Source organism: Pan paniscus, chromosome 5 (genome assembly GCF_029289425.2).
Source record: "Pan paniscus chromosome 5, NHGRI_mPanPan1-v2.0_pri, whole genome shotgun sequence".
Classification (NCBI taxonomy): Eukaryota; Metazoa; Chordata; class Mammalia; order Primates; family Hominidae; genus Pan; species Pan paniscus.
The window spans coordinates 176,836,283-176,860,320 of NC_073254.2; the positions used below are offsets into that span (position 1 = coordinate 176,836,283).

The 24,038-nt window shown below is 40.9% G+C and overlaps 1 protein-coding gene across 11 annotated transcripts in view; it reads left to right on the forward strand.

Moving 5' to 3' along the window:
• The window catches only part of ARID1B (AT-rich interaction domain 1B), a 436,783-nt gene that overhangs the window by 48,386 nt on the left and 364,359 nt on the right, over positions 1 to 24,038 (forward strand). For 10 of the 11 annotated variants that reach the window (XM_034963130.3, XM_034963134.3, XM_034963128.3 and 7 more), the window contains exon 2: positions 4,517 to 4,711. The exons of the other annotated variant lie outside the window; for it this stretch is intronic. In XM_034963130.3, coding sequence (XP_034819021.3) covers positions 4,517 to 4,711 — 195 coding nt within the window. The remainder of the gene's footprint in view (positions 1 to 4,516; positions 4,712 to 24,038) is intronic. 11 annotated transcript variants of the gene reach the window in all.

The following is a 24,038-nucleotide window of genomic DNA, read 5'->3' on the forward strand; positions in this document are numbered from 1 at the left end:
GCCGAGATTGCGCCACTGCACTCCAGTCTGGGTGACAGAGCGAGACCCTGTCTCAAAAAACAAAACAAAACAAAAAACATAAAATTGCTTCAGGTTAGATGTGCGTATGAGAAGCAGCTTGGCCCTTTTGTTTTCCAGAAGTCTTAGATTTGATTTGTTTTTTTTTTTTTTTTTTTTTTTGAGATGGAGTCTTGCTCTGTCACCCAGGGTGGAGTGTGCAGTGGCACGATCTTGGCTCACTGCAACCTCTGCCTCACAGGTTCAAGCAGTTCTCCTGCCTCAGCCTTCTGAGTAGCTGGGATTACAGGTGCCCGCCACCATGCCTGGCTAATTTTTTGTGTTTTAGTGGAGACGGGATTTCACCGTGTTGCTCAGGCTGGTCTTGAACTCCTGAGCTCAGGCAATCCACCTGCCTCAGCCTCCCGAAGTGCTGGGATTACAGGCGTGAGCCGCCGCACTTGGCCAATTTTTAGTTTCTTTAAGGGACTGGTAGTGAGAAGCAGGAGTTGAGACCCTCAGTTGTACATTTTTAATGCTCAAAAATAGAGGACACAGCAGGATGGATTTGGACTGTGGATGAATATTTAATAATAGACCATAAGGAGAAGTTAAAATTAAATAATTTGCACTGTATGAGTATCTGTTTTTCTATCTGAAGTCTCATTGAAAGATATTTGATGCATTTTGAGAGGTTCAGATAATCTGTGTATTTAATGCTTTCGATTTTCAGAAATCTGAGGGTTAAGCTAACATTTTTGACATGGTGCAAATTAACTGAATTTTAAGTAGGACTGTGAGAGTTGATGGCAGTGATGAGACAGATAATACAAAACAATTTTAGTCACTGATAAGATGAATTTGCTGCACTGTTATCTATAGCATTAAAACATAGACATTCCAATCATTTTCCCATTTAACATTTCTGCTTTAATTAAGGCAGTTTTGGTCGTGCACTATTTGAAGTGAAATAAGTAGACGTTTCCTATGCCCTGGGCTGTCTAGATTGAATGTGAAGATAGGACTGCCTCAGGGCCCCGTATTGGAAATTTAGCCTGAAATTTGATTTACTCAGCCTCTCCATAGGTCCTTCATTCACTTGGCTGATTTTGAAATCACCAACTCAGCCTTGATTTTCATACTTCCATAAAAAGTTTTACCTTTTTCAAGAAAATCTAGAAAATAATCACATTTTATTTTTATCAGGCATAAATTCTAATTTAAATAATTATGATAAAATGAATTCTTAGCCCTAGATTTTAGTTTTACTACAAATATATCAACATACATGTTTGTACACTTAATTATGAAGGCGGCTCAGGTTATGTAGAATCAGTATATTGTTTGGGCAAACAAATGTACTGTCGTTTAATTTCTATCATTTTAAGTCCAAACAATGTCTTGGCTGGTGAAAGTAGTAACAGTTTAAAATTGTATCACATGGTGAATTTTGAGCAGAAAAGTTGCTTGTAGGCTGTGGGGCCTGGGGCAAAGCACCCTCTTTCCTCCTGTGTCCTCCACAGAGCTTCATTCAGGTGAGATGGGTTCCTCCTGGCACAGTCCTGTGGATCCCTTGGGACTGAGCTCAGGTATTTCCTATAGGAAGCCTTTGTTAAAGCCCATGGCAGACCCAGTGAGACACCCTCTTCTCACCTTGCCTTGGTGCTTTGTCCCTTCAGGACATCTGCTGTGTTGCACTGTGACCTGTTTAGTCTGTCTCCTTCAATGAATCTCCAGGACATGGAGGCTCGTTCATCCTTCTGCTTCCAGTGTTGGGCACAACGCACATAGTAGGTGCTTAGTAAATGTGTGGTGAATGGATTCACCAAATCCTTAAAGTGAACACCAGAGTATTGAGGAAAGCAGAGAAGGGGAAGGACCCATGCAGCCTTGGAGTGGGAGTGCCAGTGGAAGGGAGGACTGGCAGTTCTCGGGGTCTGTGCTCCTGCCTTCCATCTTCACCTCCCCTCCGTCCCTCCTCTTCCAGCCTCAGCCCTCACCTCTGCAGCGAGACTGTCCTTGCCGAGCACAGCAGTGGCCTCCTTGTCAAGTATAGCAGAAGCCTTTACCCACCTGACTGCATTCCTGGGCTGCATTTGGCACACCTGTTTCGTTGCTACACCTGACTCCCTTCCCTCCTGTAATAGCACACTCTCCAGAGTGTCTACATTTTCTGGCCATTCTTCCAGCTTGTCTGTGGGTTCATTTTCCCTTTTCCCTTAAGCGGTGATATTCTCTAGGATTCTGTTCGCTACCCATTGTTTTCCTTTCATATATTCCTCCTAAATAAAGTTCATGGGTTTTATTGCTTCCTATTGATTAATTCATCAATTAATGTGCTGGGTACACTGTTCAACTTATGCCCTGGAGATATAATAGTGAATAAAATAGAGAAAATCCCTGCCCTCTGGGAGTGGATGTCCTCTCTGCTGACTTCTCTACCTATTTTTCTAGGTCAGGCCTTACTCCCCAAGCTGCAGCTCATTATGTCTCTTCCTTCTGGGCATTTTCACCTGGATTTCATATCAGAGCCTCAAGTTTCCTATGTAAACCACTGAAGGCTCCCACTCCTGGGGATATGGTGATTGGCTTCTCCCTCTGCACACTCCATCTCATTTGGCTGCTGGCTTCCATCACTCATTTGGTCTCCAAATCCTGCCGCATTTCCCTTCTAACTGTGCCTTGGAGCTGGGCTTGCTTCTTCCCACCACTGCTGCCAGTTCAGGACCTCAGCCTCACCTGCCTGCCAGGGCAACCTGACCTGCTTCCAGCTGGGTCGGGTGCCCAAGGGAGCAGTCCTGTGTTCATCTGTCAGAGGCAGCCTGAGCCTGTAGAATGCCCTGCAGGGCTCACCCATGTTCTGGCTTCTGCCTGCTTCAGCATCTTCGCAAATTCGTGCTTCACGTGGATCCAGATGGTTTTTATTTCCTGATACACACCAGGCAGTTCATCTCCCTTGACCCAGTGCCTTGTGCTGTTTCTTCTGCCCTGTGGTACTGTACATGCTGTTCCCTCCCACCTTGGACGTGTTATTCCCCTTTATCCTGGTAATTCTTTTTTTTTTTTTTTTTTTTTTTTTGAGATGGAGTCTAGCTCTGTCTCTCAGGCTGGAGTGGCACAATCTTGGCTCACTGCAGCCTCCGCCTCCTGGGTTCAAGCGATTCTCCTGCCTCAGCCTCCGGAGTAGCTGGGATTATAGGCGTGCACTACCATGCCCAGCTAATTTTTGTATTTTTAGTAGAGACGGGGTTTCACCATGTTGGTCAGGCTGGTCTCAAATTCCTGACCTCAAGTGATCTGCCCGTCTTGGCCTCCCAAAGTGCTGGGATTACAGGCGTGAGTCACCATGCCCGGCCTCTTTTTTTTTTTTTCCAAGAGACAGGGTCCCAATGTGTTACCCAGACTGGAGTGGAGTGGTGTGATCATAGCTCACTGCAACCTCGAACTCCTGGGGTCAAGTGATCTTCTTGCCTTAGCCTGAACAGCTGGGACTATAGGTGCCTGCCACCACGCCTGGCTAAGTTTTTAATTTGTTGTAGAGACAGGGTCTTGTGATGTTGCCAGGATGGTCTTGAATTTACCCTGCTAATTCTTAAGCCTTCCTGAAAGTCCCCATGTACTTACCTCAGTGTGAACGCAGCATCTGGCACACAGTTGGGATCAGTATGTGGTTTTGGAAGGACAGAGGAGGGAAGGAAGGAGCTGCTGGGTGAATGCTGCCTGCTACTGTAGCACCGGGTGAGGGCCTTTCTGCCTATTGCTTTGTTCCTTTGACGCCCCAGGACATGAAGGGCTGAGGCTCCACGCCTAGCCCTCCTGTATGACCTCGGCCCTGAAGCCCAGGGCCTGACTCACCAAACCAAAAATAAAATTCGACATCTACTTGTGAACTGGTTGTGTTTGGTAAGATGCTGACTTACATGGGGAGAGGTGCTGTGACTCATAGTCTGAGTGCTCATCCCTCCACATTGCTGGTCTCTGAACAAAATCTTGACCCTGGACGTATGCATGATCTAAAATCTATCTTTTCACTTTTTAATGAACACTCGGTTGCACTAAGGTTTGATCAAGACTTGCAGACTCAGTTCTAAAATAAAATCATTGTTCTAAGAATACTTTGAAGGCAGAAAATGTTAATCACTCAATACCCTCTGCTCTTATTACTAGTAAGCTAAAAGGAGGTGGGTGAGCTTAACTATCATGCTCTTTTCCTGTACGCATCATAGAATTTTAGATGCAAATGTTTTCTCTCTGCTTATGGTCCAAAATCATTTTTAGTTTTGTTTAGTCCAGAGCTCTCTTAATTGTTAAAAACTTCTAAAAGTAAAAAATAAAATTTCTTGTATCCATCTAGGTTTTTTCTTTAATGTCTTGCTGGATGTTTTGTCAGGTCATTGTTTTTAATAATTTTAAAACTTAAGGATAGTTGCGTTATTAATGCATATGTTAACATAACACAAATTTGTGCCTTTGTAATAAAGAATGAATTAATAAACCGACTTCTTTTATGTCTTCACAGGGCAGCCCAATGGATCCAATGGTGATGAAGAGACCTCAGTTGTATGGCATGGGCAGTAACCCTCATTCTCAGCCTCAGCAGAGCAGTCCGTACCCAGGAGGTTCCTATGGCCCTCCAGGCCCACAGCGGTATCCAATTGGCATCCAGGGTCGGACTCCCGGGGCCATGGGCGGAATGCAGTACCCTCAGCAGCAGGTTTGTGCTGGTCCCCCGACCCGCTGCTTTTTTGTAATAGTTTTGTCTTTGCCTTTTGCTGTCCACCTAAGGTTGATGTTAAAGAGAATTAGGGGGCATTGCACGGATTTTCTGCTTTAATTTTTATTGTTTCTTTAATCACAGGTATAATTTTTTTTTTCTTTTAAAGATGGAAAGGTGAGCTTCTTAAAGTGGACAGAATACCTGTTTGGTAGAAGGGCAGCAGGACCAGCTGTATTTGATAGGTGCACTGTGTCATAAATTTGCAGCAGGTTATAACAGATGTAAGCTCTGAAGTGAACTTGGCATTCCAACATTTCTGTCAGACTGTGTCAGATTTTGAGCTGTGAATAGACCATCTTAAGGTGAATTTTCAAGTCATTTAAAGGTTTTTCCATGAGGATGGCATCAAGTTTTTAAAATTGAAAAAAAAAGTGTAGTCTCCCAAAGTTATTTTGCTTTCATTTCTTAAATTATTTCTTCTGTACCTTTTGAAAAAGGTTTCTGTATTTCATATAAGAGGATTTGATGTGCATCTGTTTTGTTAGGTCTTGATGGGTTTTGTGTTTTTACTTAAAAAAGACTTTTCCTGCTCTTAAGAGACCCAACATTTTCCTTTTTTTTCTCCAGAATCAAATGGAGTCACCTTAGATGACCATTTACCCTCTAGCAGTGGTAAACCTAGTCTTTTGGATACTTGAAAGAATACCCCTTTATGCTGGCTGGAGGGAGGATGAAATTTGGAAAAGACTAAATTAGATTCAAACTTGTTAGGGTATTTAGTTACTAGGAGCACCAGAAAGGCTTATCTATAAATTGCCATACCGTGCCTAAGCCCCCAGGGAGCGGGTCAGGCTGATGCTGCTGCACGTTTTACTGCCCCAGGCTGGGGCGTCCCATGGTGCGGCCGTCGGTAACCCACAACAGGGCTTGACAGTGCTGTCTCAGGAAATGCTTCCATCTGACCAGACATCTTTCGTTGAGGGGCAAAAATTAGATATGACTACTGTTCTCTCTGATGTGGATATGGAGAATGATTGATCATACTTTACATGATACATAGCTGTATATTAACAGTTCATCAGTAGGTTGCTTCTGAGCCTTCTCGTTTATACACTATTCGATCTGTATTGTGATTTATTATTTGTTTCATTATTATTGTTATTAATTTATTATTGAAGTTTATTTTAATTATAATATTGTGTAAGTCTATGTTATAGTAGCATGGCATGGTGGCACCCTCCTGTATTTCCAGCTATTCGGGAGGCTGAAGTGGGAGGATCGCTTGAGCCCAGGAGTTTGAGTCCAGCCTAGGCAATGTATCGAGACCCTAAAAAAAAAAGAAATAAAATAAGTCTTTTATTTATAAAATAAGAAATAAAATGTTGTCTTTCCTCTTTATCTTTGCTCCCACTTGGATGATTTTGTTTATGTTAAGGCCATTATGGGGGAAGATAGAGGTAGCTCAGCCTTTGAATCCTAGTTGCAGATTGAACACCCTTTGCTCTTGTCAGAGACCTCACTTCTCAATTATTGAAGGTTACCCACTCCGAATTCTAGCAGTCAGTTGCATACTTAATTGTACTTTAAATTTTTTCCACATTATTCCTTTTTTTCCAGCAATATTTTGCTGCCTAGAGTAGAAATCTTTAGTTGTGGCTGCTAATTGTGAGAAGGAAATAATTTGTAAATGATGAAAAGTAAGGTGGAAGAGTTGCGATTTTCTCTCCTTCATTTTAGTTTTAGAGCAGCTTCACCATTAGTTGAGAGGAAGACAGCCCAGGCAGCTGGCTGCTCAAGTCCCCATCACACTCTGTTGCTGATTTTATGTGGGAGCTAATAGTTGTGGATGGTGCTCTGGCCACAGGAAGAGAGCAGAGGTGGAAAGGTAGTAAGAAGTAGTGAGACCGGCAGAGAGAAGTGGATGCTCGCTGCTCTTGGGCTCCCCACTTTGCTTTTCAGCATGTTTCCCTGATGTGAGATTAAAAAGTCAGTTTCAAAAGATGCTGTTCACGGCAAGCAGCCGGATCTCCCTGGTCTCTGAAGGAGTTAAGTCTCACTAGAAGTTCTAGATGTTGGCTTAGTTTCCAGTCCCAAAGTGGGAGTCAAACAAATGGAGAGGGTGTGTGAAGAATGATTACCTAGGAAATGTTTTTAATTATTTTCTTTTCTAAATGTGTAAAGCTAAAAGTAGAGGACATACCCAGATATATAGAGTAATCTCAATTTTCTTAGCTTCTTCCATTTATTTAATCCCTGTGACTCTTATACACTTTTTAAATCCAATGACTCTTAGATTTATTTGAAGGGACAAATTGGTGTAGGTTGCCCATCAAGTATTTCAGCAAATTTTTAATTAAGATTTTAGATTGGATATTTTACTGCTAACCAAAAGAAATACCCAATTCTGATTAAGCACAGATCTTTCTGATAATGAAAGGAAAATAGTATATCTGGTAAGAAATTGAATATCCTGGCTGCAGAAGTGTGGAAACTTTCATAATGAGTTAATCAAAGTCATGGGTCTAAATAATCTGTATTGCCTTTTTACCCTTTCATTTAGTTAAATACAGCTTTGAAATATAGTATCTTGTTTTAAAATTTAAAAGGCTAAAAATAACGGAATGCACTTTTGAATGTGTATAACATTTTAAAGAAGACATACAGCTTTTATAATACCAAGGTCATGTGAACAGTTCTTAATTTTTGAAATGGAAAAAAAATAGTGAAGATTTAGAGCAAAGGTTATTAGAGCACATACATTCATTTTGTTAGCTTGAGTCTGTGTTCTTTGGGGAGGAATTTTCAGTGAATTGCTTTGTTTCTGCATTTTGGATAATTATAAATTTGTTCACAAACAGGGTCCTGGCACTGTGATTGGCTGCTGGTCCCATCCATCTTCCCCTAGGATTAATGTAATTGGCTAAGCATTGTTGTAGTTGTGGCTAATAATGTTCTTCAGGGAAAAAGTTGAAAGATAATTATGACATTGAGTATTTATTGAGTGGACATCACCACCTAGGCATGACTTTGCTTTGGATGGCTTCCAGAACGTTCTGTGTTTGGTTTGTGAACCTCTAATGAGCTGAATCCAGTTCATTTAATATTGCTCATATATTTCTGCACAGGATTAAAATGCAGGAATTCAAGTTTGTAAATTGAGTTGCCCACTTACCAGCTGAGTGGTAAGTTGTCTTTGGCTCAGGGGTCACAGTTTGATTTCTGGCTGGCGTTCTGCTCCTGTGATATGAATTTTAAATGAGTATTTTGTTAGAAAGAACTGCAGTGCTGATGTGAAATTTAACATGGAGAGGAGTATCACTGTTTATTTTTTGTCTCTGAGAGTCTGAAGGAACTGGCCACTGACTGTGTTTGATTTTAGTATTACCCTGGTGATCTTTGATTTGTATGGTGATAATTTTGTTTTTGAGATATACTCGTGACTGGATCTTTGAAGCATGACGTGATAATAGTACATCATTTTAGTCTTTATTAACTGGAACTAGATTTGTGGTCTTTCACTTGCCAGTTCTCCCACATCATCAGGCAAATACATGGCTAAACAGATTAGTTTTGCACGGTGCCCTAAAAACTAGTCTACTTGGGTTTTTGTTGAGTTCAGGGGGGAAATGAATTTTCTATGCCTCTGTGGAGAATGTTCTGCCTCCAGGCTTCTGGAATTCAGACCTGGGGTTGGTTAACAGAAGTACATTGGTTGATTTCGTCTATTAGACAGCTACACAGAAGAGGCATAATTTTTAAGGTTACTAGAATCTGACTCTGAGTTTTTCAGATTAAAAAAAAAACAAACCTTAAAGACACCAAGATATTCTTTGCTGGATCAGGAATGCAGGTTTTGTTTCATTTTTCTTATCCTTCGTGATCATAAATGTACACCTAGGCCTTTACCAACTTGTTTTAAATAAGATTTTAATATAAAACGGCACCCAGGAGAAATAGCTTACAGAAGATGAGTTATTTATTTGTGTCAAGCAGATTTCAATTATGTAGACTGAGATTTTTCCTGAGTTTTTTTTTGTAATTGGGTTGATATTTTAACTATTCTTGCAGGTGTTTGATAATATGATGCCTGTTGGAATTATAAAACAGGGCAAAAGGAAAAAAAGCAAAATGAGAGATTGAAGTTCATGAGTGCTTTTATGATGGGAAAACATGACTTTTACTTTTTAAAGGCATACCTGTATTGCGAAGAACTTTATAGCAGGAACATAGAATATGATCATTGTTTTGAAATAGAAAATGGCAAAATTAAATATAAACTAATTATTTTTGTTAAGGTGATTCATCTGAACTTATTACTTCATATTGAAGTAAAAACAATTCAAAACAGGTTTCCTTGAAGAGGGCTTGAAAAAGATTTGTATTCTAATTTTGCTGCATGTTTTTTGAGTAAAATATTTATTTCAGAACATAAGCATTTTATTTGGTACCCTCTTAACAGCCAAAACACTTCTTCCAATGCAAATGTTTATTTTGGCAGCAGATGTTTCTAAAAAGGAGACAAACATTACAATTGTTTGGCTAAAATAAATGTTTCCTTTGGGGTTATTAAGGCAGCCAGGCAATTTCTAGGGTTTCCACCTGTGTTAATTTATATTGTTGATCTATTCTGGAAAAAAATGTGTTTCTTTTAAATGTAATTAAAGCCACGTTTTGATATAGTTTGCATGAGAGCTCTGAAAAGTAAGGATGAATGGGGAGAGGAAGACTGGTTTAAGACTTAAAAATTCCAGAGTTTTTCATCATGAAATGTTTATTATGATTCAATCTTTGAATCCTAAATATGAATCCAATAGTCAGGGCTTAATTTTTGTTTTATTTAAAAAAGAGCCTAGACTTCCTATGTTTGCGACTGTGATGGTGTGTCCAGGATGAGAAAGGATAGATAACTTGACTTAGTATAATGGAGAGGAATGGGTGCCTGGTGCCTGTTTTACATTCAGACTCTTAATTTTTTGAGTCTCTATATTTACTTAAAGATGCCCATTCATATCTGTGTGCACATGTACGCTCCCACATGTGTGTAAAAAACAGAACATTCATGTGACAATGGCATTCTCGTGTAGTGAAACGTGTATATGTATATTAATTTATATGTTAAACATATTTGTAAATATACATATATAAACACACAAATGAAATGAAGGTGAACATTTTGGCCAGTAAAATAATGAAATGCTGTGAAATTTCACTATGTTGTTTACAGCATTTTCATACATTCGTGTTCTGTGCTGAGACTTGGAGCTGAGCTGATTTGCTTGTACACCTGAAATGTTTGGAGGCCCTTCAGCAGATTGCAGATTTTTATAAATAATGGCCTTTCGTTGGCCATATTTTGTCATGGTTTCCTCAGTTGTTCTTCAGCAGTGAACATGAAGGTATTTAAGGTTTACCAGCAAAATACATTTATACCTCACATTTCTGCTTCCAAGTAGATAGCAGATGCTACTGGCTGTGATGCCAAAGCTCCCTGTAGATGGAGTTTTGTACTAAGAAAATATTTTTGGGCCGGGCGCGGTGGCTCACGCCTGTAATCCCAGCACTTGGGGAGGCTGAGGTGGGCGGATCACGAGGTCAGGAGATAGATAGAGACCATCCTGGCTAACACAGTGAAACCTCGTCTCTACTAAAAAAATACAAAAAAATTAGCCGGCGTGGTGGCGGGCGCCTGTAGTCCCAGCTCCTCGGGAGGCTGAGGCAGGAGTATGGTGTGAACCCGGGAGGCGGAGCTTGCAGTGAGCCGAGATCTTGCCACTGCACTCCAGCCTGGGTGACAGAGGGAGACTCTGTCACAAAAAAAAAAAAAAAAAAAAAAAGAAAATATTTTTGAAAAGATTTGTAAATTCCTATAATACCTAACTGGTTTTGTGTACTTTTTATATTGTATTTGGGTTTAAACATATTTGAATTGTGACATTCTTGGAATCATATGTTAGAAGAGATCATATTTTAAGTTAAATAAAGATTTTTAAATCTTTAGCCTTTTTCCGAAAAGTGAGAGAAGATCAGATTTTACCTGAAAGTTTAATGAGAAAATGTGAGATGATTTCATTTTAATATGGAAAGCTGCTTTTATATTAGGATGTTTATATTGATACATTTATTTTTTATCTGTACATTTACATTCTCGATTTTCTAAGCTTATATACAGTATATAGCGCCTAGTCTTTGCTGGTAGTTTATACTGTTTTGTCATGTACACATGAGTTCCACTATGTATTTTACATATAGACTTTCAACCTAAAATATCTGTAAGGTTTTCTATTTTATTTTTGAGATGTAAATCTTAAATGTATGTTTTGTTTTTATTTTTTAGAGACAAGGTCTTGCTCTGTTGCCCGGGCTGGAGTGCAGTGGCATGAACATGGCTCACTGCAGCCTTGACCTCCTGGGCTCAAACAATCCTCCCACCTCAGCCTCCCAAGCAGTTGGGACTACAGACATGTGCCACCATGCCCAGCTAATTTTTAAATTTTTTTGTAGAGACGAGGTCTCACCATGTTGCCCAGGTTGGTCTCGAACAAGTGTGTGTTTTAGGTAGCACTGAATGAGTATATTTTAAATAAGTGTGATTTATTTGCTTTCACCAAAGAAACATTAAGCATGGTATTTATCTTAAAACGTTAATAATTCAAATAAAGGTAACAGTCGACGTCAGTAAAATGAACCAACCATATCCCTTCAGCGCTCCTTGGAAAACAAACACTGAACAACAACGGAAATCCCACAAGATAAATGGAAAGTTAAAGCGATTAAGTGACGTATCTTAGACAAGTGGTTCTCAAACTTTGCTGCATGTTAGAGTCTCCCGGGGCATTAAGAAAATCCCCCCACGGATGCCCAAGGATGCCCATATCAATGACACCTGACTGTGGAGGCCCTAATCTCCCGTGACTGCCCTGTGAGTCAGGGTATTAGAGGGAGGCCACGTCGGCAAGCGGGGGCAGCTCACACCCTCTGGAGACTTGGTAGTGATGCTGGTTCTTGGCCCACTCGGTGAATCAGAAACTCACCACTGACCCAAAGGAATGAAATGGGCCCAGAACCAGGAGCTGGGATGGTTGAGTCCTTGCCTATTAATGTCTAATCTGTGTGTGATACTGGGAAAATCTGGATCTCACTGTGCTCCTCTGCCAGATGAGGGGGTTGGACTATAAGACCTCTCAGCTTGGATTTCCCCTTTAAAGTAATATTAAGTGAATGTCTTTTCATTTCAGTATTAGATTTTTGTTTGTTTGTTTGACATGGGGTCCTGCTGTGTCACCCAGGATGGAGTGCAGTGGCACGATCACGGCTCACTGCAGCCTTGACCTCCTGGGCTCAGGTGATTCTCTCACCTCAGCCTCCTGAGTAGCTGGGACTACAGGTACATGCCACCACACCCAGCTAATTTTTAATATTTTTGTAGAGACAGGGTTTTGCCATGTAGCCCAGGCTGGTTTTGAACTTCAGGACTCAAGCGATCCACTTGCCTTGGCCTCCAAAGTGCTAGGATTACAGGCATGAGCCACCATACCCAGCCTCTGTATTAGATTTTAAAGTCTTGTTATTTCAGCAGTCTTGTGAAATGTATGGGTTGATGCTTGACAAATTGTATTAAGATAACTACTGACCCACATTCTTTTTAAAAGAGAAAGAGGTGTTTCTTCTTCAAAGATTAGCAAATTGTTGGTATCAGTCTAATAAATTATTTTCTAATTCTTAATTTTATTATTTTTTAAATGAATGTATTCTCATGTAAGTCTTTGTTCTGCAAGAACCTGGTATGTGTTAGATGTGTAGAGTGCAGTCTGTCCTTTTTGATAAGTAGAAAATCTTAAGGTTGACATTCTTGGAATCACAAAAGGAAGCAAAGAGAGATCTAGCAATTACTCATTTTTAAGACATTGCTACTTTCTAAGTAGTTCTGAAAATAAGTATATATTGAACAACATTGGGACAAATTATATAAAGTGAAGTCCGGATGGAAACACGTTTCAAGATTTATGTTCTGTGCATTACCTTAACTCTTTAACTCTCATGAGGTAGGCTAGATGGCTTTGTTTTTGTATTTTAAAAAGGTTTTTTTTCTAAAGGTAAAAAGTTTTTCTTTTATGTTAATAGCCAGCCAATAGTTAAATTCTTAATGGCAAAAAATTCTTTATGGCAGTTTGATTATTTTTACATGTAACAAATTTATTGAAGCTATTTGCCCTTATTATAATTTTGAAAAGGAACTTTAAAAGTTAAATCTGTAGTTGTGAATGAAATTAAGAAAACTCTTAAGCTGAGAGGGTGCAGAGGAAGAAGATGGGTGGGAGCGTGTGAGGCAAGTAGGGAATTATAAAGAAGCAGCAGCCTCACTTCTCAGAGTGGCCTGTGGACTCCTCCGCAGAGCCAGAGAGCCTTGCTTAATCCAGGCTTCCTCAGGCCTCGAGAGCAACTCTGCAGTTGGACTCAAGTTTAGAAATGTTTGGGACGTCCTGGATTTGAGATCTGAATGTGGGTAGTGTGCGTGTATAGCACAAACATCCCTTGCCTGCTTAAATAGCCCCTATCGAAATTTTGGTCACTAGATAAACAGCAGGAGTTACCCAGCTTCCCAATTCTTATGGAGAAGTGTGTTTAATTTAGAAAGCAGACCATATTCCAAAGAATGAGCCAAATTCATCTCCCTTTATTGATATTGACTTGGTAAGAGCATGCTTATTTTATTTTATTTTATTTTTTTAAAATAACTACCAAGCAAACCAACCAGTAGAATTGGCTCTTCAGGGTTAGTCAAAGGCAAGGATCCAAGTCAAGATCTATAAAACACCAAACATTCAGAAACAAAGTCAGACTAATGTTAATAGCAAAAATACGCAGGTATTAGAATTAAAATGCAAAAACCTGTCATTGCTGAGGTAATTAAGTTTTACTTAATGGTGCTGAGACATGGTATAACCAGCCTCACTTGGATAGTTGTAGTAGCTAGTCCTCAAGAGAGCTGGAGACAAACGTCTTTTGGAAGAAAGCTTCAGTCTGAGATGCACCACAGAAAAGACAGCTGTGCAGGGATGGTTTTCCAGCCTGAGCTGCCAACGATAGTGAGAGCGTACCTGAAAGCAAGAGCTCTTAAAACGCTCTAAGTCACCGAAGCCTGTCGGTGGGAATGGGAGGATGGGGGAGGGATAACATTAGGAGAAATACCTAATGTAAATGATGAGTTGATGGGTGCAGCAAACCAACATGGCACATGTATACCTATGTAACAAACCTGCATGTTGTACACAGGTACCCTAGAACTTAAAGTATAATAATAATAATAATAATAATAATAAACAAAAAAAACCGCTCTAAGTAAGGATTAGATGTTTCTTTATAATCAGTATCATAATCATTGTTTCCAAAGAGAACTGGGAAAAGGTAAAGGCCAGAATAATTATTGGCCTATGGGATCTGTGACCTCAGATGCTCTCTTAAAAGGGTCAGCCAACAAGGAGGCTTCCCTTGTTTTCAATTAGTATATTACCTTGAGATTTCCAGTAGGATCTTCAGGCATCCCAATAGTCATTTTCCAGACATCTTAAGGATTTACATCTCTGGAGGTTCTCCTCAGTGTCCTGGGCTTCATGGAGAAATAGGGCCTACCTTCTTTTCTTCCTACTTGTGGGTCCTGTGCCATTCGTTAGGGGTCATGGAGATGACAAGGTCTTACTCTTCAGTAATTGGCCAAAATTTGATGGTTAGTGTCTTAGTTTCTTTTCTGTTGCTGTAAAAAAAAATCACAGACTGGGTAATTTATAAAGAAAGGAAATTTATTTCTTATAGTTCTGAAGGCTGAGAAGTTCAAAGGCACGGTGTTGGCTTCTGGTGAGGGCCTTTTGCTGCTTCACAACGTGGTGGAAGGCATCACAGGGTGAGAGGGTAGTAGCGTGCTGGCTCAGATCTCTCTTCCTCTTCTTATAAAGCCATGAGTCCCATTGTAGGGAACCTCATTCTGATGACCTTATCTAATTAATTCCTGAAGTCCCTACCTCCAGTCAACATATGAATTTGGAGATTAAATTTTCAACACATGAAATTTAGGGGATACATTCAAATCACTGAGCAGTTGGGGAGAGGAGGAAAGACTAGAATCCCCTTCAGCTGCCAGGAAGAGCTAATCTCTTTCTCCCCTAGTGTCTCTGGCTGAGTTCTCACCCATTCTTCTACCTCCTTGGCGTCAAAATAAAAGGATGGGAAGAGTGATAACTTAGTCACATCACTGGCCCTTAGTCTTCATGGCATCTGATGTATCACAGCACACTTCCAGGAATGGCGGTTAAGGGGTGCTTCACTGCACATATGCAGCAGGCCGTGAGAGTGATAAGCACACAGTGGAGAGTGAGACATGAGGCTGCAGGAGGGATTCCAGCTCTGACCAGGAAATCACCACTGCTGCTGAAAGCCACCAAGGTCTGGCAAGGAGCATCATGCAGTGTGCTTACTTCCAAATCAAACTCTGCTATGATCTAACAAAGAATTTAAGTCACGTGAATGCACGCAGGCTGCAAGAGAGGCCATGAATTTGAGTTCGGATTTCTAAATTTCGGAGGCAGAACTTTGTGGTTGTTAACTCTTTGTAGGGAACACAGAATTGTTCTCGACAGTTCCAAAGTTTTTCTTGTGTAGAAATTTCCCTCTTCAGTGTCGTCTCCTGTAGTTTTCCTGTCTCAATACCTGGTAGCTTCTTCCTTCCCACCGTCTGGGCCACAACCCCTCCTCTGTTTCTCAGCCTTTAAATCTTTTTCTCGGCCTTTCTCAGCCTTTTTCATCTGTTCTGACCTTTGCGTTTCCTTTTCCTCCTGCTGGGAAGGCTTTTGGCCAGGTCTTGCAGGGCTTGCTATCTGAGTTCCTTGAGACATTTCTCTGACTTAAGTAAAATTGCACACTCCCACTGCCTCCTGCCCTGTTCTGTTTTCTCCAGTTCTCTTATCCCCTCCTGAACCTCACTTGTCTGATCCTCCCGTTAGAACATATGGCCTAGGCCGGCAGGGACTGTTTTCCACGGGTGTGGACCCATCATCTAGAGCCGTACATGGCATTTCACAAACATTTCTAAACTACTAATGAAGAAGTTGCCGAATCCTAGACTCTGGCCAGTGAAATCTGTCCAGCTTGATGCAAAAATGTCTGTGTGCTTTAGCCGTGTTATCTGCCACCCATGGTTCGCTCCGAGATTAGGCTCATTCTCCAAAGCTTTCATAGTTTCCACTAGAATCCCAGTGCCCAGGTGCTCTGAGAACAAAGCCTGCAGACAGCTATGGGGCTGTGTTTTTAATGCTGCTTTTAGATTCCTAAGGAAGTTTTGATGCCTGAGAGATTGTTCTAGCTGAGTGGTTTTCTGTCTTGCTGATTTCAGTGTGTGTCATGTCCGGGGTCTGTGTTTCTTCCTCTCTGATTCTAACCCCATTGAGTAAGTTGGAGATGGCTGCTACTCTGCTCTAAGGCCCCATCATGTCTCAGAATGATCCCTTGCACTGGGTGTAATACCTCGGTCTGGAGAAGGTTGAGTTGGATTTGGTGTGCCTGTGATGGGAGCTAGGTTCTTCATCCCAACACCAGTCATTCAACAGTGCTTCCTGAAGAAAGTCCCCAAGTAGTTAGGATGCCGTACATACAAAACAGATATTTTCCTGTTAGGGATTTGCTGCTGGAGGGAAGAGAGTTCTACCACATGTGGTGGAAGAACAGGGCCTGGAAGATGGGCTTTGAGCCTCTGTAGTGAGAGCACAGTTCACATCCATGTTTGTGCTGGGATCACGGAAAGGGCTTTTGATGGCATTTTAGTTCTCTGTCGCTGATCATTTGGATCCAGACTTGATTTTCACAGTGCTTTATGGGGGCTGCTGCCATTATGCGTACACTGCGTCGCAGCCCATTTCCAAAGCAGAGGTCATGGCTACGGCTGGAATGAGAGTTGCACCTCGGAGTAGAGGAATGAAATTTAGGTTGAATTCTTAAAAATCATCCCTGTGTGCTTTATTCTAGTTGAGAATCTTTGATAGACATATAATTTTGATGATGATGATGACAGGAATCTAGTGCCTTCATGTAAACTGTCATCATCATAATTGTCTCCTCTCTGGACCCAATTTCTTATTTGTATAATATGAGAGGTTGCCTCTGGATGACAGTAACAATAACAGCAATCTCTGTGCCAGGTCTTATGCTAAGTACTTTTACATGGATGTTCTCCTTTAATCCCTGCCATGTTTCTATTTATCTCCATTTTATGAATAGTAATAGTAGCTCATGTTTATTGAGGGCTTACTCTGGGTCAGGCACTTGCTTGTTTTGCTTGTTTTATATGGATTAACTCACCCAATCCTCATAACAGCCTCTGAGACAGGCATTGTTATATAGTCATCCTCATTTTACAAATGAGGAGGCTAAGGGGAGGGGTTACTCAGGCTGTTCAAATTTACATGCCTACTAAGTGCTGTAACAAGCATTTCAATTCCTTAGCGCCTGAACTCTGGGCGCACGCTAGCACTGTTTTATGATTCTGGTAAAGCTGGAATCCTTGTAACTGACACTGGAGTTCCTTTGAGTTTTTAAATAATAAGACTGATTATAATTAAAGTAGCCTCATTTTGACATTGAATATTCGTTTCACGTAAAGTCTTTTGTGACCTTTAACAATTTGAAAATTGAATGTTACCTACTACGTCTATCACACTTAGAGGAATTTTTTTGAGGGGAAATTCACATAACATAAAATTAACCACTTAAAAATGTACAGTTCAATAATGTTTACTGCAGTAATAGTGTTGTACAACCACCTCCTCTGTCTAGTTCCAACATTTTCACCACCCCCAGATGAGACCCCTGGACTCATTACGTAGTTACTCTCTGTTGTCCCTCTTCCCCCCAGGCAACTGCTAACCTGCCTTCTACCTCTGGATTTACCTGTTTTTGATGCTTCATGTAAATAGAATGATATAATATGTGACCTTTTGTGTCTGGCTTTTTTCACTTAGCATACTGTTTTCAAGGTTCATCTCTTGTGGCACGTTCCAGCACTTCATTCCTTTCTATGGCTTAATAATCTGTTGGATATATGCATCACATTTTGTTTATCCATTCATCCATTGATAGACATTTGGGTTGTTTCCACCTTTTAGCAATTGTAAATAGTGCTGTTATGAACATTTGTGTACAGGTATTTGTTTGAATACTTACTTTCAATTATTTTGAGTATATACCTAGGAGTAGAATTGCTGAATCATGTGGTAATTCTATATGTTAACTTTTTAAGGAAGTGCCAAACCATTTTCCATAGTGGCTGTACCATTTTACACTAGAAACAGGATTTTACCATTGGTCTGTTATTTACTGAGACTCTTAAGTGCCAGGGAATCTTGCCAAACCCTTTTCATATATCATTTCCTATAATTCTCGCCAAATCCATGAGGTAAGTAATACTACTCACTTTGCCAGTGGGGAAACAGAGGTTAGGTAGCTTGCCCAAGCTGATACAAACTCTAGAGAATTCTGCCTTTCTATTAGATAGTAGCCTTAAAGATCCTCCAGCCCAGCCTTGCTGTGTGTGCAACACATTCCACTGGTGTTAGGCAAGGTCATTTTGGGTGGCACATAGACACAGCATTACATAACCTGGAGTTCTAGAGTAGGGAAGTTGTTCTCTCATTGGTGTTAGTACGCGGTAGCACCCTTCCAACACTTCATAGTGCCTCCCACCCCATTTCCTTTTTCTGAAGAACAGGCCTCTGTCTATGCCTTGGGTAGCATCAATATCTGGTTAGAATGTAACCATTATTGTATTGTCTTCATGGTATTCATTTTTTCTGGTAATCTTCTGTTTATGACGAGTAGTATTATTATATATATATGGTAGTATGCAAAGTTTTAAAATACAATTTTTAAATTAAAAAGTGTTTCACTGGAAAGAAAAACAGTTCATGCTGTAAGTTAAGCTTACTTACTTTGAGTTTAACTCAGCACATGTATTTTCAATGTCTACAGTTGTTCAGTCCTGTACTAGTCATGGGGAAATACCAAGACAGCCGTAACTGGGGCTTTGCTCCAGAGGACCATGGCAGGGACACTCTGCAAAGAGATATGCTGAGTAGTGTGCACAGGTAGGGATGTTTACCCTGGGGCTATGGTAACACCGAGGGGCACACCTGGGCTGGGATAAGGACAGGAATGTAGGGGGGGTGTTAGGCTGTATATGTGAATCCAGACTGATTCTAATAATAATATGTATTTACTAAATTTAAAAAATTGATATTTTGCAGTTAGATAAATGCCATTATCTCATATGTCCATTGCTATCCATAGCTATTGTTTTGGTCGAATAAATTGAGAGAATATTATTAAGGTCTTTGACAGTTTGCTCACTTAGTTGTCATCAGATGTTTACTGGTAGCCCTAAGTGGGTGAACTCAAAGTACATCATGGGAACAGACACGTACCAGGTACTTGGATGCAGTGTGAGGAGTGCTGGGTCAAGATCTATGGACTATACTCTGGGAACACCTGAAGCTGCATGGGGTGGGGAATAGGTGCCCCTAGACCTGGATCTTGCTGTAGGAGTTTGCTGGGTCCGGGGAGAGAGGCATGTGTTCTTGGGGAATAGGTAGAGTGTGCTTTTCAAGTTCAATTAGATTGTAAAGGGGTCTTTGTGAATTTTACAGAATTTTTCACATTTTCAGTTTACACATGGTTATGAGCATAGAATCAAGCTTTCTCCCCTTCTTGCTTCCAAATTTTCCTTTCATCTTTGTTGTGCTTTGGTGCTTCGATGGATCAGTTCAGAAAGCCACAGGGCTGCCGCTTACAGGCTGGCTGGATCTTGTTTGATTTTGTTTTGTTTTGTTTTGTTTTTTTTGTTTAAGAAGAGAAACTGTTTCTTCATACTTGGAGCAAGCGCTCAGGCTTCCAGAGTGAAGAAAATTCCTAATCTGTCTGTGTATCCAGAGAGGATGGAAGTGCAGTATGTCTCTAAACATTGTTTTGATAAGTAGACTTTTAAAAATTGGTATATGATTTCTATTAACCTTACTTTCTTCTGTATCAGAGTGCATCATGCAATTATAGCACCTCTATGGCAGTTAAGTTTATATATAAAGAATTAACATTTTGCTTTGCAGTCTACATTGCTGGTGACTTTTGCCTTTGGAAATAGGAACTTGCCAAAAATCTAAAGTAATGTTCAGGCAATATACTCAACACTCTGAGTGTTTATTCTGGTGTGTTTAACCTGGTGAAGGATGATAGGGAAATAAGTAAAGAAGTGAAGTTTTGAATAAAAACTGACTGCCTTGCCCTGGGTATTTCCTTTTCCCTCTATCATCTTTCCATATTATAACTTTTGGTTAAATCAACTTTCAGTGTTTATGTTAATGTAACTATAAAATAACTGTCTGTAGTTGAGTCATGGACTGCAAGTATATTTCCTTACTGTACAACTTTCTGTTATCCAGGAGTTGATAACTGCCCATTATTTTACTTTTTAAGAAATGTATACATCACCAGTTTATCCTCAAGCTCTGATAGAACGGTGCACTTCCTCTCAAGATGGTGGAACCCATTAGTTACTTAGACTCTGAGTGAACATTTTTCATGTTCATGGATGACCATCATCTTTTGAATAGCCTTCCCGTGTCTGGGGACATGTCCACATGTAAAAAGCTCTGTCTCTGTAATTTAGGATTCGGAACTCAAATTCACAGCCTCTCTTGCAGCCGGGGATGCATTCAGGTGGCTTAAGTTCTTTTAATTAGACCAGCCATACTGGACTTTTATTTGGAAGTAAGCACTTTGCATGTTGTTCTTTAAATTTTGTGTGGCTTTCAGCAGCAGTGGTGATCTCCTGGTCAGAGCTGGAATCCCTCTGGGAGGCCCCTGCCGCATTCTGCATTCTGTACTTTATTACCCTCCTGGCCCGCTGCGTATTCGGAGTAAAGCATCCCTTAACTGCCATTCTTGGAATTACTTTGACCTCAAACCCTGTTTTCTGAATTCCATGTCTTTTCTTTATGTAATACTCGTTTTAGTAGGGTTCATCCTGTAGTAGCTTTGTAGGAAGGGTGCAGGAGATGTGCGTGTCTCTGCTTGTCAGAAAGGTGGCCTTAATGGGTGGATTGGCTGAGTGTAGAATTCTAGATTGGATATAATTTTCCCTCAAAAGCTGTTGTTCCCCCACTGTCCTCTGAGCTTCTAGCATGTCTGTTGAGAAGTCCAGGGCCCCTTCTTTGGTATGTCACTGATTGTTTTTCTCTCTGGAGACTTTAGAAACTTGATCTCCTTGATTTCTAAAATGTGGATGAACTTTGGAGTTGGTATTTTCCATCCATTTTGCTAGACTCATTCAGTATTAAACTTGGTGCTATTTTTTTCTTTGTTAGGGGAGGGTATTATTCCTTTGATAATTACCATATCTTTATTTCCTTTGTTCTTACTATCTATGAACCTTATTAGTTGGGTGTTATAAGTCCTGAATTAATTCTTTAATTTTTGAAACTTTTTTTCTAACCTCCTTTCATCTGTTTGCTTTTTTTGTTGTAGTTCCTGGCAGATGTTTGTTCTGTTTTTGTAGTTTCACTTTCCATGAACTTGTTTTGTTCACCAAATTTTTCTTTTTTATACCATCTTACTCTTATTTCGTGGCTACAATGGTTTATCTTGCCGACGATAATGTTGGGATTCTTTTTGAAGGGCTCCTCTGCAGTGTTCCTGGTCCATATTTCCCTTCAGCCCTTCACCTATACGGTCTTTCTGGTTGGAGGCTTTTTTTTTTTTTTTTTTTTTTTTTGAGACAGAGTCTCACTCTGTCACCCAGGCTGCAGTACAGTGGCACAATCTCCGCTCACTGCAACCTCCGCCTCCTGGGTTCAAGTGATTCTTCTGCCTCAGCCTCCTGAGTAGCTGGGACTACAGGTGTGCACCACCACACCTGGCTAATATTTTTTTTTTTTTGTATTTTTAGTGGAGACGGGGTTTCACCATGTTGGCCAGGCTGGTCTCAAACTCCTGACCTCGTGAACCACCCGCCTCAGCCTCCCAAAGTGCTGGGATTACAGGCTGAGCCACCGTGCCTGGCCAGAGGCCTTCTTGAGGTGTCTGGTGGTCCTTCGCTTTCTGCACATCTGTAACAGCCAGTTCTGAGAACTGATCGGCATATTGTGTGTGTGGACGGGGCTGCGGTGGTGGGGAGAGGATTGGGCCATCTTGTTGGCAGACCCTCACATGCTGTTATCTCCCCCTCCCCAGTAACTAACTCATTGTTGACTCTCAGAGGAGAAGTCAGGGTGTCTGGAGAGCTGGAGGCTGACTGGGGGACGGGCCTGTTAACGTGTTTTAACTGAGTCCCCGTTTTCCATGGACTCGCCTTCTTTGGCCCCTCCAGATGGCAAGTCCTCTTGACTTCCTACAGGACAGGTGGGGATTGGGAAGGGGGATCTCTGAATTGCTCCCTACAGATTGTTTACCCAGCCCCCCGCCACTCTCTGATTCCTGTCTTTGGGGTTCTGCACTTTAATTAGCTTGCTTCTTATCCTGTCACCTAGAACAGATTAAAACTTTAATTATCACTTGTCTTTCTGCTTTTCTCCTTCCAAAATTTTTTTGACCTTTCTTATCTGTTACCATCTCGCCTCATGTTTTCTTTGCCCTTGTGGTACTTGTTTTTATTTCTTTACTGTCATTTTAATGGGGTCCCATGAAAGAGTAGAGAGAAACATGAGCATTTAATCTGTCTGTTTACCAGAAACCTCTGCAAAGGCATCTTTAATAAGCAGTTTTTTTTTTTAACCAACCTATTTTCTAATAGGTTTTAATACTGTGCTATCTGGTAATGTGCCAGAGTTTTCAGTGTCTCAAGGAATTGGTAGACTAAGAATAAACCTAAGACTAAATGAATTAAACAGCACAACTAGAGCGTCTCTGGCAGGGAACCTGGCCTGAGGAGGCCATGTAAGGGTGGGGTGGCCTTTGTTTAGATTCGCCAGGAAAAGCTTCAGGGAACTCAGGAAGTGCTGCTCAGGGGAAAGGGTCTCCCAGCTGTGTTTAGGACCCAGCGAATGGGAGATCTGAAGTGGGAAGGCCGGCCAGGCTCTCCCACCATCCAGAGGCAAAATCAGGTCTGGGTCTGTAGAGAACATCCCCAGTGAAGGGGAACAGAGAGGAGAGTCCAGCTGAGATGGACGATGGGAAGGAAAGAGTTTTGGAGGTTTCTTGCAGATGAGAGCAGATATATTTTAATGAGGATGAAGATGATCCTAGTGTTGTAAATGTTAAGGATACCTTGAATGTGTTTACATTTGGTAGTTATTAACACACATCTGCAGGTAAACATGATTTTTCTGGTTATCCTTTGCCTTTAGGAGAGAAAAAGAGGCAAGTTAAGTAAAGTATTTTAAGGTTATATTTAGTTCGAAAAGAAATTTCTGACTGTAGACCCGGCTCTCCGCAGATGTGGCTTGCTCTCCAGGAGTCACAGAACCCAACTCGACCTCCTCCCTGGAAGCCCGCCAGAGAATCCAATAAATAAAACAGTCAGAGCAAGGCTGTTGTAATTGAGACCCCACCTACCTGGCCTTCCCCTTGCCCTGTCACTGGACAGGTGATACTAAGCATTCATATTTAGAATCGTGACGGAGACTTTGCCAGTCTTCAGTCCTCAAGGAAAGATGCAGTGGTGCTCATTTAAGGCAGAAAATATAACTAATGTCTGTGTTTCAGTGTAATTTTTAACAATAAAGAATGAAATGGGAAGAAATTTCCGATTAATACTTATGAACCCAGAAAATGAAGTTAGTCATTGTAGCATAATCCTTAGCTCCTCAGCCTTCAGTTGTACTGTTGCTGTATTTGAGCTTTATTGAAGAGAACAGCTTCACAGTATCTGTATGTGTGGCCCAGTGCCAAGACCAGTGTGAAACTAAAAACAACAACAGCAAACTGTTAGAGTAATTATAACAAAAGTCAAGTCTGTAGCCTTATGTGTCAGGAATAAAGAATAAGAGTTCAATTTATTTGGCCAGTGTTTGGTGTTCACATTGCTGTTTATGTAACTCTACATATGGTCTTTCAAAGTGATCGTGCACTTCCAAAATGAAGTATCTACCCACTTTTATCAGCTTTCCCAAATGTTATCTTTTAATGTCTTCATCACGATTAGAACACCCATTAGTAATTAGGATAACTCAGGAAAAGGATCTTCCATGTGGACCACCATCCTGACTGGAGATTGTTATTCTTCTCTGTGCATTTTTGGTGCCCTGGATTTGGCCTGATCCTCAGGCCCCTTTAAGTTAAAAATACCCGGTGTGTG